The following is a 15,134-nucleotide window of genomic DNA, read 5'->3' as shown; positions in this document are numbered from 1 at the left end:
TGGGATTAGTGTAGGATTAGTATAAATGGGTGGTTAATGGTCGGCACAGACTCGATGGGCCGAAGGGCCTGTTTCAGTGCTGTATCTCTAAATCTAAATTTAAAAAATCTAAACTGAACTCCTTGGGCTAGAGTTTCCACTTTGGCGTAATCAGGAAATTGCACTGGTTAGGTTAGACTTCAATTTTCTGGTAAAAATCCATGTGCATAATCACAAACAGAAAACCTTCCATGAACCAGCTCAACGGAGCACAGCAATAAAGCATATTTTTTTCTTTCCATTCAAAAGTATTCCTTGATCTATTTAAGAATAGTAACCTCATACAGTTTGATTACTACAGTTGAAAAATGGCTTTATCACCAAAAATAAGCATTTTTATTATGGGCATCCAGTGCTCCAACTATGAAGTTCTTACTTTAAAATCATTGAAAATGACAAAAATTGCAATGAAGCATTTAGTAGTTACATTGGTGTGGACTAGTCAGTTTCTTAGTAAATTAAATACTTGAAATGGGAAATGTTTAAAATGTGCCTATTAGTGCCTGTGTGCCGAAGAATATGTGAGCAATTTGTAGAGCCTTCCCGAACCAGCACAACTGGCAGAATCTCTCAATTTCAGCCTGGAAATGTGGCCAGTTTTGCATGTGGGGCCTGATTCCGGTAAACCAGCATAACAGATCAGGGAAACCATGAACATAAGTGGTTTGGGAAGTAACTTGCCTTTGAAATTCCATGATCTGTTGCGCTGATTGGGTTGATTCCACCAGGATTGCACTGATTAACCAGCAGAAACAAGTTAATGTTTATATATTCCAAAGTACCTAAACAACATTCTCAGTCACGGAGGAATACAGAATTATTTTTTATAGAGTGTATTCCAGCTTGTATTAGCAATATTACACCCTTTCTTAGTGTTAGTCGTGGCTCAGTTGGTAGCACTCTTCTCTCAGAGTCACAAGGTTCCAGGTTCAAGTCCCACCCCAGAGCTTGACAACAAAAATCAAGGCTGACACTCCAATGCAGTGCTGAAGGGTGCTCTCTTTAATATGAGATATTAAACTGAGGCCCCATCCAGTGGATGTAAAAGATCCTGCGGCACTATTTCGAAGAAAAGCAGCGGAGCGATCCATAGCGGCCTGGCTAATACTTATCCCTCAATCAATATAACAAAAAAATTATCTGATCATCATCACATTGTTCTTTGTGGGAACATGCTGTGTACAAATTGGCCACTGTTTCTTACATTACAACAGTGGTTACACTTCTAAAGTACTTCATTGGCTGTAAAGCACTTTGAGACATCTGGCGGTCATGAAAGGCGCTATGTAAATGCAAGTCTTTCTTAACACTGCATTTCCTACTACAACAATAAAAGAGACATGGGGATTAGATTTTCAAATACTTGTGTTTGTTGGAAATTCTCCATAAACATAAAACCCACGATTGTCATTTACTGGAGACAGCAATCTCATCCGCACCTTAACCATTACAAGCCATCATGTCAAAAGTTTCCATCAAGAAATATAAAATATTAAACAAACTTTCTGTATAAAAAGCTTTTAATAAATACTTTTAAATATTTACTAGATAAGAGATAGGTAGAGTTTTGCACACTATTCTTCGAGAGCCATTTAAAAGAATACACCACGTTTGCATTCCCAGAAGTACAAATAAAGTACTGGTCTTTATCAAAAATTAAAATTTAAAAAATAAAATTTCTTTATCTTTATCACCTTTATCTTATTTTCTTAAAAAAATATTTTACCAGACTATGCAGCCTTCCCCCTCACCACCTGAGTATCAACAAACCATCAGTAATGACATTAGACGTTACACCCATATCTCACTCTCCTCCTCTGGAACAGGTTTTAAGGGGATACACAACAAATATCGCCGAAGAACTGGAAGCCTGCCCTATTTCTTCGAGACAATGGAAACCATTTTAGTATGTCAATAAAGCACTTCTAGAAAAAGCACACTACATGGAATCAATTCCGTTTGTGTGAGTTCGAATACTAACTTACCTTACCATATTTCCATACTGACCCAACCCCCACTCCCAGCAACACTTCCTCAGCTGACATTTTGAAAATCATCTAATTAAAATTCAGTAGAATGGGTTACGCCTAAACTAAACGTTCACTCACAAAGTAGAACAGGATCTCAGCTTCACTCTTGTACGCGGGATTGAGTGGGAGTACCTCCCCGGGTCGGTCCCCTTGTAATCCTGGCGGTTGACCACGGCCAATGCGGGGCTGCTGGCCGAACCGGCAGGCGTTGCTGAGGTGATTCCAGGTAACATTCATACATAGTCATCCCCCTGTGCCGTCCGTTAACACCACCGGACAGAAATTAGAGGGTGGGAAAAATCCTGTCGCTTCGCACTTATTCCCACCACCCACCCGCAGCTTTTATAATTTAAAAAAAAACCGACCTTCATCACTGTCCGGGACAATCCACCCCCTTCTCACTCACACAGACTCCATCAGCACAGTGGGCAGCGAGAGACCGGAAATGACAACACAGCGGCGCCGCGAGCTTTCACTCTCCCAGAATCCGGCGCGCTGGGGGCGAGGGTGAGAGTGCGCCTGCGGAGCAGAGAGCGGGGGTCAGAGTGCGGCTGCGGAGTCAGTGGTCGGAGTCTGCAGAATATTCTGGAAAGGTGAGCTTCCTCGGTCTGGGTGCCTCACGCCCTGGGCCATCCAGTATTTATATTTTTCATGGGTTGCTCCCAAAGATTTATTTCGAACCGGGCACTGACCCCGGAAGGCAAAAGTCGTTTTCCCCATTAAGGATCTGTCCATTTAGGTGCAAGGACAATAGTACCCTATGAATTCACTTTACTATTGGTTCTGAACCAGTCTGGACATTTCGGTCATCCGTGTCCCTTCTTGACAGTTGTTTGTCAGGTGCTTCCTTGATGTTCCTTAGCTTCTTGTACCATGTACTTCTATGCAGAGTTAGTCTAACTCTTTATTCTTGAAATGTATCCAAACCACCAGTCCATTTTTTATTAGATCGTCTGTAGACGTGTTGTTTTTTGTCTCGGTCATGTTATTTGATAATTCTTGATTCGTTGCTTCCTGGATACTCCCTAGTATTCCTTCTAACTAACTCATCGCTGCTGTTATTTTTTTCACTTCAACTTTTCTCATTCCAGTACTTAGTTCCATATAATAATATGGGGATAATCATACCTTCATAAACAATTTTGATGTGACGTAGTTACGCCACTGATGTAGAGGTGTACAAAGTTGTGACCGGTTTAGATGAGGTAGACAAAGAGAACCAGTTCCCATTAGCTTATGGTACAGGGACCAGGGACACAGATTTAAGGTTTTGGGCAAGAGATGTAGGGGAATGTGAGGAAGAACATTTTTTTTATGCAGCGAGTGACAATAGCTACAAAGGTGGTGGAAGCAGAGAGCATCAGTTATTTCAAAAAGGAAGTTGGATGGGCACCTCATCTAAACCGGTCATAATTTTGTACACCTCTATTAAATCTCCCCTCAATCTCATTTGCTCCAAGAGCAACTCCAGATTTTCCAATCTAACCTTGTAGGTAAAATCCCTGATCCCTGACACCATTCAGGTAAATGTTCGCTGCACCCTCATATCCTTCCTAAAGTGTGGGACCAGAACTGGACACAGTACTATAGTTGGGGCCTAACCAGAGCTTTATAAAGATTCAGAATAACTTCCCTGCTTTAGTACGCAATACCCCTAACATCAGTTATTTCAAAAAGGAAATTGGATGGACACTTGAGGGAAATAAGCTTGCAGGGCTAGAGGGATGGAGTAGGGATTGGGACTGACTGGATTGCTCTACAGAAAGCAGCATGGACTTGATGGGCCAAATGGCTGCCTCCTGTGCCATAATGACTATAAATAATGTGGATGTTGGAAATCCGGAATAAAAACCGAAAATGCTGGAAACACTCAGCAGGTCTGGCAGCATCTGTGGAGAGAGAAACCTAGTTAACGTTTCAGGTCAGTGACCCTTCGTCGGAACTGGGAGTGCTTAGAGATGTAACAGTTTTTAAGCAAAGCAGGGAAATTGGGGGAGCTGAGGAAAGAACAAGCGGGAAGGTCTGCAATTAGGCGGAAGGTGAGAGAGGTTAAGTGACAAAAGGGTTGATTATACAGACAAAAAGAAAATAGGAAGTGTAAATGATTAAAGCAGAATCACCACCAATAGTTGCTGTCCGGTGCCCCAAACGCTACTTCCAGGTGAAACAGTGATTTGCTTGTACTTATTTCAATTTAGTTGCTATATTCGCTGCTCACAATGAAGACTCTTTTACACTGGGGAGACCAAACGCAAGTTGGATAGTCACTTTGCAGAGCATCTCCATTCAGTCTGCAAGTATGAGTCTGAGTTCCTACTCACCCCATCATTTTAATTCCCCACTTCACTTCCACTGTGACCTTTCTGTCCTTGGTCTCCTACACTGTTCCAATGAAGTTCAAAGCAAGCTCGAGGAACAGCATCTCATCTTTCAACTGAACTGTTTACAGCCGGATTCATCATTGAGTTCAACAATTTCAGATCATAACCTCTGCCCCTTTTTTTTAACTGCAGCAGTTGTTGGTGATTCTGCTGTTCCCAGTTACACCTCAGGACACATCTTTTGTTTCTTTATTTGACCCATTACCATCTCTTTATGCTTTGCACTATCATTCCTTTTGTCATTTAACCTACCACTCTATCTCAGCCCTTCCATTTGTTCTTTCCTACCCTGCCAACCCACCCTTGCTTTGCTTAAATACTGTTGAAATTCTAAGCACCCACAGTTCAAAATAAATTTTTACTTCCTCTTCCAAAAAAATCCCTGAAATTATCCAGGTCTGATTCATCTTGCTGCATACATTGTATAGATCTTCAAAATATTCTTTCCACCACTTCTTCCTCTCCTATTTATCCTCAATCCCTGTAGCTATTTGAAGTGTTTGCTGTCTTATCTTCTGATATAAAAGCTGTGTTTTGTTTTTTCTGGTGTAATTTATTTTCTCGTTAACCTTTTGTATTTAGTCCTCATTATTAGGATCTACTTTTATGTTTGCTTTAACCTTGCAATTTTTCACTCTACTACCGGGCTACTTCAGTTATCCATTTATCTTTCTTAGTGTTGTTTTTGATACACAATACTTGCTCTGCAGTTCCTAATGTTCCATTTTTTATGCTATTCCTCATCCGCAGAGTGTTTGTACTTGTCTCTGAAGTTTACAATTATATTAATTGTGCTTCTTGTCTGCCTGTCAGGTGACAACTAAGTCTACTTTTTTGTGTCTTTCTTTGATGGAACATTGTGTTCGCCATAATCAGATTATTACTTAGGCAAGAGCAAAGTATCCATTCCCCTTTTTAATTTCCCTCTCCAAATCCAAACTTTCGATAGCTCCATCCAATGCAGTCCAGTTAGATCCCACTTTGGCACTGAAGTCTCCCATTATCAGTATTAAATATATTAGATTACGATAAAACAGGGCATTTCTTTGTAGTAGCCACAATATTCAGTATGTGGGATGTGCTTTGTGGACTATTTTCAGTCTTTTTATTTTAAATTCAATCTGATCTTGAATAATTGCTAAAGTGTAATAAATGTTCCATCTCTCTCTGACCCAGCTTTTGACAACTTATCCTAATATTTCCTCCTTTGGCTCAGTGTCAAAAATTTTGTCTAAATGCACTCCTGCAAAGCGTCTTAGGATTTTTTTACTACATTGAAGGCACCACATTAAGGCAAGCTCTTATTGCACTGTCAGATAAAGTAGTTCCCCTTTAATGATTTAAAACCGAATTGTTATTCACACAATCACAGCGGCGTTCAAATTGAATCTTGTGAAAACGGCCAGGCTGCTCAGTTGCAGTGTTAGTAATAGGCCAGCTTTGTGATTAAAGCAGACTGTATAATTTCAAGCTGTTGCCTTTTTTGAAATCAGGGGTTTAATGTTAAACACACTAGAAAATGTCTAGAGATGTCTTGTGGAAGGTATGAACTTCATGTGATTTTTTTTTTTGACAAGCACTACAACTGTGGTATTGGTAAGCAACAGGGCTCCCTCTGCTTCAGAGGCAGAATGGGCCTTAACTCTGGATTTCCACTAGACAAGCGTAACCTTGTTGAAGTTATAGTGTAAATGTTCCCGAACCTAGCACTTCTGACTAAAAGGACTCAACTTAGACATTATAGCACCTAGCTGTAACGAAAATTTTTTATGATTGAATGGAGGCCATTTATAACATAACTAAAACTTGCTGTTTGTAAGTCCCATTCACTCCAATGGAACATTTTCCCAGGGAGGCCAATGTTTAGGACTAACCGGTGTTTTTGCTGTATGAAACTCATAACAGCAGAAAGCATAAGCTGTTCAGGTTTTCCTGAGATAACTTTAAAAGCAAAATCCCATATACTATACTTGAGTTGATGTTCTGCCAGTACAGCTGACATGTATACCAAGAGAGCCCAACATTGATGCAGCTGAGAAAAAACCTGACAAGTGGCAAAGGAATAGGCAGGTCTTTCTATCTCCAATGTAGTCTCAAAATTTACAGAGGGTGATTGATTACTGGGATAGTCTACCAAGTGTGATTGTTCAGAGGCAAGGAGCTCTTATGAAACAAGTTTGAATTGGAAGAAAAACTCATGAAATAGAACTCCTACTATCTCCCTTTCATTACTAGAAGTGCACCACTTAAAAATCACAAAGATTTCAATAGTTGACGCTCCACAGGCTGTAAGCTAGCAGTGGCTGACTGAAATGAATTGGAGAAAAATAATTGTTGCTGTTCTTTATAAGCTACAAACAAGTTTGTGTTTTGTATCTTAAGGTCTTTGTTCTTTTAGATGAAGTATGATTTCTAATTATAATAGCTTGGCTGAGAGGAAATTGATTTTAGTTAACAGATTTAAAATGTATTTTAAAGTACAGCTGGTCCAGTGCTTTTGTTACACAACTTTTAACAATTGTCACTTACTGGCGTTGTTTGCTAGGACCAATTTTGACCCCAAAGTAATGTATTTGTAATTGACATGAAGTTTTAAACACATTCCTTTAGTGAATGTACTGTCCCCAGTTGGAGCAATTAATGGAAAATGTAGTACCAATGTACTATAATCTCAGTGCTCTTAAGGAAGCTTTCTAATTCCAGTTTAGTCTTACAACACAGTCAATATGATGGAGGATCTTTATTTTCAATAGTGTACGTTGTGTTGAATCTACCAGTGTCATCCAAAATCTGATACACATTGTCATGCAGGCCCCCACCTCACAAGAATGAGGCACATTAATTTTGCCACATGGACATTAAATTTCAAATTGTTGCTGAGAAGAAGAGAAGGCCTGCTACAAGGGGTTGCCAGGCCCCTGGCTGGAAAGACATTTTTGCATATTAACAGACAGTGCTTGTAGACAAAGGAGCTACTCCCTGCTCCAATTCAATCCACAAACAGATGTGGTCAGACCAGTTAGTCACATGACTAACTGATTGCTGCAGAGTTTGAACTGAGAGTTTTAAATTGGAGCGACAGTGTTTGAACTGGCAGAAAGCAGAATGCTCCTGGACTGAAGCAGACCTTTTCTCCTGCCTGCCTGTCTGCTCCCATCTCTTTCTCACGGAACTCCAAAAACCGACTGAAGACACATGAACCCCAAGAGAGAAAAGTCTCCTACAGTGAACAAGGTTTAAGAAGAATACTGGGTCCCAACGAAAAGCAAGACCTACCTACAAAAAAGGACTTTACAGTGAGTTCGAAGACCCGTAACAAAAACTGTTCAGATGTTGCCTCAAACCTTTCCACTTTATTTTTCTTCTACTCTTTTCTGTCTCTACTTGCATGTGTGTATCACGTATGAATGCTAGCGTGGGCGCGTCATGTATCCATAGGCGTCAACCGAATTATAGTTTAAGTTTAATAAAATTTCATCTTCTTTAAACCTAAGAGAACCTATGCTCGTTTCTTTGCCTTATAATTGGAAAGCGGTGAATTAGGATTCACCAAGGGGGAGCTATAAACAGTGTTTAAAAATAAAACCCTGTTACAGTAAGACCAGGGGGAGGCTGAAAGGGAACCCTAGACCTCTTCCTCACCTGGTCGTAACAACATGCATGATAAAAGATCTGCAAGAAATTACATTCTAAGATTACTGTAATAGGGTACTTTTAACATTTGATAGATTACTGTCAGATGGTTCATTTCTGCTTTCGCTGTAGAAAAATAAGCTTTTTTAACATATTTCATTGATGTTCTAATTGGTCTAGGCTTTTATCTGGGGTTTTTTTTCACACCTCTGAGGAGATTACATGGCTCTGTGTGGACAGGGAGTGTTGGTATTCTGAAACGAGTCACCACAACAGCATGGAACCAGACCAGTTGGACTAGTTCGCCTTTTCCTGTCTCAATACTTTTCTCATGTGATCTGCTAATGTAAAATTGCAAAACAATAGTATGTTGAATCAGCCAATTAGAAATAAAGTATTGCTTTAATACATTGTGGGTATTTGTGGAACAGATTCAAGCATATTTAGCAATGCTATTTATTATCTAAGTAACTTAATGACCTAAATTGTAAAGTATATTGAACAAAACCATTGTTATAGACAGCTGACCCAGTATTTAAAAAAAAAAGTTCCAAGCAGGCAAATGTCAGAGAGGAGAGAGAATCAACAGACATTCTGGTCATGGAGAGGGAGATAATGGGATTAATATTTACAAACAGCCTAAGAGAAAACTGTTGTAGATATAAATAACTGAGGTGAAGGAAAAACATAAAAGAACACAGCAGTAATTAAGATGGTGAAAGGACACAAAGTTGAGAACATAGAAATAGGAGGAGAGGAAACAAACTCTACAAATACAGCAATCTGAAAAAAAATAAAATGGTGGCAAAATGCAGTTGGTTCACGAATCCTGAAAATAGCAAAAACATCATTGCACTGATTACTCACCAGCACTGTGTTCTCATGGTCTATATCTAAATGTCTATATATTATATAGAAATAGGAGAAGAGGAAACAAACTCTACAAATACAGCAATCTGAAAAAAAATAAAATGGTGGCAAAATGCAGTTGGTTCACGAATCCTGAAAATAGCAAAAACATCATTGCACTGATTACTCACCAGCACTGTGTTCTCATGGTCTATATCTAAATGTCTATATATTATATAGAAATATCTGTTCAGTATTTAGCGTTGCTTAAAGAAAATTAGCATAAAGGAAATTTCCCTCGAGTGCTTTAGCAATGCTATTAGTATTAGAATCTGCAGCTAATGATAAAGTGTACAGCTGCAGGCATGCATGTGTGACAGGTAACTTTATAATGGGGAAAATCCTATCCCATTGTCACCGAGAGCCATGAAAATCATGATGGTCAAATAAAAAGTCTATGACACATAAATGTAATATATACATTTAAAACCAGGCTGGCTAAATTAGATTTTTCTGTGTTTATTCACTTTGACTTTGAAAACTCGCATTTTCAAACCATTCTCTTTTTTGAATTGGTAGGTTACACCTTTGCAGTATCATCACAGATTCATCATGTCTGCAACATCTGTATCAGATAATTCACTGGTAAAGACTGTAGCCACTGAAGTGCCTTTTTGTGATCTGTGTTTAACGTTAGACAAAATACAGAAGACCAGGTCCAGACCTGATAAAAATAAGTATTTCAAAGACTTCCTGGATTCATGGAGAAAGTTCCATAACACCCTTCACAAGAATGATTTAAACACCACTGACTCCTTCTACCCAGCACTGCGTCTGATTCTTCCTCAGCTTGAGAGGGAAAGGATGGCATACGGAATAAAAGAGACAATGCTTGCAAAACTTTACATTGATGTTCTTGGTTTGCCAAAAGATGGAAAAGATGCTCTTAAACTCCTAAACTATAGAGCTCCAACCAGCTCACATGGGGAGGCAGGGGACTTTGCCGTTATTGCATATTTTGTTCTGAAACAAAGGTGTCCAAATAAAGGCACACTAACTATTCAGGAGGTAAATGAGCACTTGGACTCGATTGCACTTAATAATGCTGCCAAGAGAAAAGATTTGATCAAAAAGAGCCTGTTGCAGTTAATCTGTCGGAGTTCAGCATTGGAACAAAAATGGCTTATTCGTATGATCTTGAAAGACATGAAATTAGGCATTAGTCAACAAACTATATTTCAGTTATTCCATGCAGATGCAGCAGAGCTTCACAGTGTAACAACAGATCTTGAGAAAGTTTGTAGACAACTTCATGATCCCACTGTGTCTCTCAGTGATGTCTCCATCATGATGTTTTCACCTTTTAAGCCTATGCTTGCTGCTGTTGCTAATATAAAACACATTGAAAAGTTAATGCACAACCAGAGTTTCTATTTAGAAACTAAACTTGATGGCGAACGTATCCAGCTTCACAAGGATGGAGATGTTTACAAGTATTTTTCTCGTAATGGATATGATTACAGCCAGCAGTTTGGTGCATCTTCATTGCAAGGGTCTCTTACACCATTCATTCACAATATCTTCAAGAGCACTTTGCAGAACTGCATTCTTGATGGAGAGATGATGGCCTATAACCCAATTACCCAAACCTTTATGCAGAAGGGGAACAAGTTTGACATCAAAAGAATGGTGGATGATTCAGAATTGCAAACCTGTTTCTGTGTCTTTGATGTGCTAATGGTAAACAACCAGAAGCTGGCAAATGAAACTCTCAGAAAAAGACATGAAACCCTTCAAACTCTCTTTACATCAGTGCCAGGGCGCATTCAGATTGTGGAGAAAACTGAAATAAAAACAAAAAAGGATGTGGCTGATGCCTTAAATGAAGCTATAGATCAAAGGGAAGAAGGAATTATGGTGAAAGATCCTTTGTCTGTTTATAAACCAGACAAACGTGGTGAAGGCTGGTTGAAAATTAAGCCAGAATATGTTGATGGCTTGATGGATGAGCTTGACATCTTAATTGTTGGTGGTTACTTTGGTAAAGGTCATCGTGGTGGAATGGTATCTCATTTCCTGTGTGCTGTTGCAGAGCCTACTTCACCTGGTGAGAAACCATCGGTCTTCCACTCATTTTGCCGTGTAGGTTCTGGGTACACAATGAAGGAGCTGTATGATCTTGCACTGAAGCTGGCTAATCACTGGAAACCTTACCGCAAAAGAGACCCCCCACCAAACATTCTGTGTGGCACTGAAAAACCAGAAGTCTACATTGAACCGTGCAATTCCATTATCTTACAAGTCAAGGCAGCTGAAATTGTGAGCAGTGATATGTATAAAACGGGTTGCACCTTACGTTTTCCACGAATTGAAAAGATTAGAGATGACAAGGATTGGTATGACTGTATGACGTTGCACGATTTGAATCAACTGCATGATAAGGCATCTGGGAAACTTGCATCTAAACATGTTGACCTAAATGATGATGAACCAGATAAGAAAAAACGTAAAATTCCTACAAAGGCCAAAAAATTAGTTGGCATTGCGGAACAGTTTAAGGCCCAAGATCTATCGAGTGTTGATAAAGTTTCTAGTATTTTTGAAGATGTTGAATTTTGTGTCTTGAATGGTCTTCACGACCATCCCAAAGCTGAGCTGGAGAAGGGAATAGCTGAATGTGGTGGGTTGGTTGTGCAGAACCCTGGACCAGAAACATATTGTGTTGTTGTTGGCACTGTTAATGTCCGTGTCAAAAACCTTGTCGCTGCTAATGAGCATGATGTAGTGAAAGCTGACTGGTTGCTGGAGTGTTTGCAAAAGAAACATTTTATACCATGGCAACCTCAGTATATGATTCATATGTCACCTTCTACGGAAAAACATTTTGCCCAGGAATATGATTGCTATGGAGACAGCTATTATGCTGATATTGATAAAAGTCAACTGCAGGAGGTGTTCAAAAGAATGAGCAAACCAGAACAGAATTTGCCCTTTAAAACTATTGCTGACTTAGAACAGCGTTACTTATGGGACATATCACCTCTAAGTATGTTCAGACACTGCACCATTTATATAGACTTCTACAGCAGAGATGGTGACTCTAGTACGCAGATACATGGCACAAGTTTAGATTTGAGGGTTTTGGAGTTGAGGTTTCATGGGGCACAATGTGTCACAAATTTGGATGAAGGCGTCTCGCATGTTGTTGTTGGTAATGATGTACAACGCCTCTCAGAACTAAAATTGCGCAGGAAGACATTTAAAAGGAAGTTCAAAATTGTGCAGGAAACATGGATAATTGATTCAGTAAAAGCAGGAAGTATGCAGGATGAAAAAAATTACCTTTTGTAGAAGATACTTAAAGAATCACTGAAATATGAGTAAGACTTGCACAATTTTTAAAGTGGGCAATGTTGAGTTCTTAACGTAAACTTGTTCAGTTCCACATCCCACAAAGTAATTTAAATTGAAGATCAATCATGGGCGGCACAGTGGCGCAGTGGTTAGCACTGCAGCCTCACAGCTCCAGGGACCCGGGTTCGATTCTGGGTACTGCCTGTGTGGAGTTTGCAAGTTCTCCCTGTGTCTGCGTGGGTTTTCTCCGGGTGCTCCGGTTTCCTCCCACAAGCCAAAAGACTTGCAGGTTGGTAGGTAAATTGGCCATTATAAATTGTCACTAGTATAGGTAGGTGGTAGGGAAATATAGGGACAGATGGGGATGTTTGGTAGGAATATGGGATTAGTGTAGGATTAGTATAAATGGGTGGTTGATGGTCGGCACAGACTCGGTGGGCCGAAGGGCCTGTTTCAGTGCTGTATCTCTAATAAAAAAAAATAAAAAAACATCTGTCTGAATCTGTGCAATCCTTCACAAAACATTTACAGTCTGCTTGTTTTATTTCACTTATTTTTCCTCCTGTAGAAAAAGCAATACATGACCTGGAAGGGTTATTCCAGATGGATATTGCTTCTGCAGTTCCTTTTTAGATATTACTTTTTAGTTCATCTTCTATAAAGGTTGAGTTTATTAATGTGGGTAAAAATACGAAAAACTGAACATCCAGTGTACAATATTTTGCAATTGGTTAACTAGATTACTGGTCATCTTTCCATGATGTGATTGAAGCATCACCCTTAAAAGTAAAAGCAATCAACAACAACTGATGGCACTTAAGCCTTGGTTTAAATGTAGAAAATTTAGAAATAATAAAACAGCAGGAAGGATTAGCACTAGAAGTGATTGTAATATCAAAGTATTGTATTTAATTACTGTGGAACTAATGGCCTTTTTAAATTGATATCCTATTACATATAACCTGTAATAACACTTAAGTCACGAATCATATGCAGAGAACACCTTCCAAGCTAGTAACCTGCGCTGGTGATGGTGAATAATCCAAACCTGTCATTATTGTTTAGCTTGCCAGTAGTGAAAGGAAGTATTCAGTGCTTTACAGTATAAAGTGACTGTTGCAACTAGTATCTTGTATCAAATTACAAATCATAACTACCTTGAATATTGAAAGTGACATTTAATGAAGCAAGAAGACTGGTTAAAGCTGGTGATGTGTAACTCAAACTTATAACAGCTATGCACTGCACTGTTATCAAGCAAACCAAAGAACAGGCTTTAAACAACATTACGGACAAAAAGTGCAAAAGAGAGGAATGTACTTGTTACCTAAAGCGAAAAAAAAGGATTAAGCAAAAAGGTAAAGCATTCCATGATTGATTAGGGCAGAAACATAAATTATACCAGACACCAAACAATGAGAAAGTGGAGGAGGAAATGTGGTTTTACATAAAACTCCCTCATTCTGCTACAAAATCATTTTAGTATAGAATCCATAAAATGAATCCTTTCCAGGTCTTTAGAGGGAGTTCTCAAGCATGTCAAAGAAATACCTTTTATTATCTCTGACTTTAAAGGAAGTGCTGAGATCTTAACAATTATACTGGATGTGCTGGTTTGAGATTGCTTTCAACATGTATAGAACTCTCTAAATGTGCCAGCTCTTAGACCATGAAATTATTTATTTACAGTTCAATACCATCAGAAGATTTAAATTATTGAAGACTGCAGGGGAACTGTTAAACCTAATAGCAAATAGAATAAGGCTTCCTTGATTCTGTGTCAAAGCTTAATTGCTTTTATTGTGATATGTATGTGACAGTCATTGATTTTTTTTGTACCAGATGCTTTATTATTATTCATAGTTAACATTGATCTCCATTTTTGAAGTACACTATGTCTCTTACTGTGTTGTACAGATGCATAAATTGAGAGTACTCCATAGTGAAGCATATGGTACAGTTCAAATTATGACTAGTCATGAGTCAGTTAATAATGGTTGAAGTACATGTAACCCATGATTTGAAAAAAACTTCTTTCAAATGCACATGCTGTTTGTATGTTATGCTTCATTAAAATTTTAGATGTTAGTTATTTTATCCTTTCTACTTAGAAAACCAATTTCTCCTAAAGATGAGTTAACTGGTTTCCATCAGTGATTATACAAGTAAGTCAATGAGAAAATAGATTTTTTTTTAAATGGAGAGTTTTTCCCTGTCTTTTCTTCAAAACTAAACTGTCATTCTATATTAAGATGTATATTTTTAGTAATTATAGCAATGGTAAAATGAAATTATTCTGAAAGAATTTTAGGTTTATACCCAGGATGGTGTCTATATGTACATGTGCTAATTGTCAGCAGATATTCTTGTCCATGTTAATAGCATTAATAACTTGTATTTTGAAAAATAATTTAATAAAGAGCCTGTTTAAATTTGGACCATTATCTTCAATAAACATTGGCGGTTACTTGATTCACTACATTACCTCCCACCAATATCTCAATACCAGACATTACCTGTACTAAGAAAGGTCTTGAGCAGGGAGGAGCAATGTTCTGGAACTGGGGACCAGATAAACCTTACAAGCAGTGAGGAAGCCACAGAAATGCGTGCTCCCATAACCAAAATTCCAAGTCACCCACGCAAAAAAATTTGAAACTCTCCATCTACACACATGCATGTCTCTCTGTTCTTTAAACATCCTTGGTCTATACAGAATGCAGTGATACAGTTTTCATGCATTCGCAACTGCATTACAATTTTCATATGCAGACCAAGTTCTTTATGAATTGAAGCCTGGGGCTTTATTCACTGCCACAGAGTGATAACTGATGCATTCTGGAAGTTG

At 38.7% G+C, this 15,134-nt stretch overlaps 2 protein-coding genes across 4 annotated transcripts in view; one reads left to right on the top strand and one right to left on the bottom strand.

Moving 5' to 3' along the window:
* abhd13 (abhydrolase domain containing 13) overlaps positions 1-2,527 on the bottom strand; it is a 49,380-nt gene extending 46,853 nt beyond the window's left edge. The window contains exon 1 of one of the 2 annotated variants that reach the window (XM_068034134.1): positions 2,435-2,527. Coding sequence is in view for 1 of the 2 variants with exons in the window: in XM_068034133.1 (XP_067890234.1) it covers positions 2,148-2,302 (155 nt within the window). In the remaining variant the exon portion in view is untranslated. The other variant, XM_068034133.1, reaches the window with a different exon arrangement.
* Positions 2,528-2,577: 50 nt separating this feature from the next.
* lig4 (ligase IV, DNA, ATP-dependent) lies at positions 2,578-14,707 on the top strand. 2 transcript variants are annotated; one of them, XM_068034131.1, is made up of 2 exons: positions 2,578-2,662; positions 9,512-14,707. In XM_068034131.1, exon 2 carries the CDS (start codon positions 9,545-9,547, stop codon positions 12,281-12,283), a length of 2,739 nt encoding a protein of 912 aa, XP_067890232.1. In that variant the 5' UTR covers positions 2,578-2,662; positions 9,512-9,544; the 3' UTR covers positions 12,284-14,707. The 2 variants fall into 2 exon arrangements, with proteins under 2 accessions (XP_067890232.1, XP_067890233.1); XM_068034132.1 differs by lacking the exon at positions 2,578-2,662 and adding an exon at positions 2,713-3,990.
* Positions 14,708-15,134: the final 427 nt, after the last annotated feature.

Source organism: Heterodontus francisci, chromosome 6, assembly GCF_036365525.1.
Source record: "Heterodontus francisci isolate sHetFra1 chromosome 6, sHetFra1.hap1, whole genome shotgun sequence".
NCBI classification, from domain to species: domain Eukaryota; kingdom Metazoa; phylum Chordata; class Chondrichthyes; order Heterodontiformes; family Heterodontidae; genus Heterodontus; species Heterodontus francisci.
This window is presented reverse-complemented; position numbering and strand designations above follow the sequence as displayed.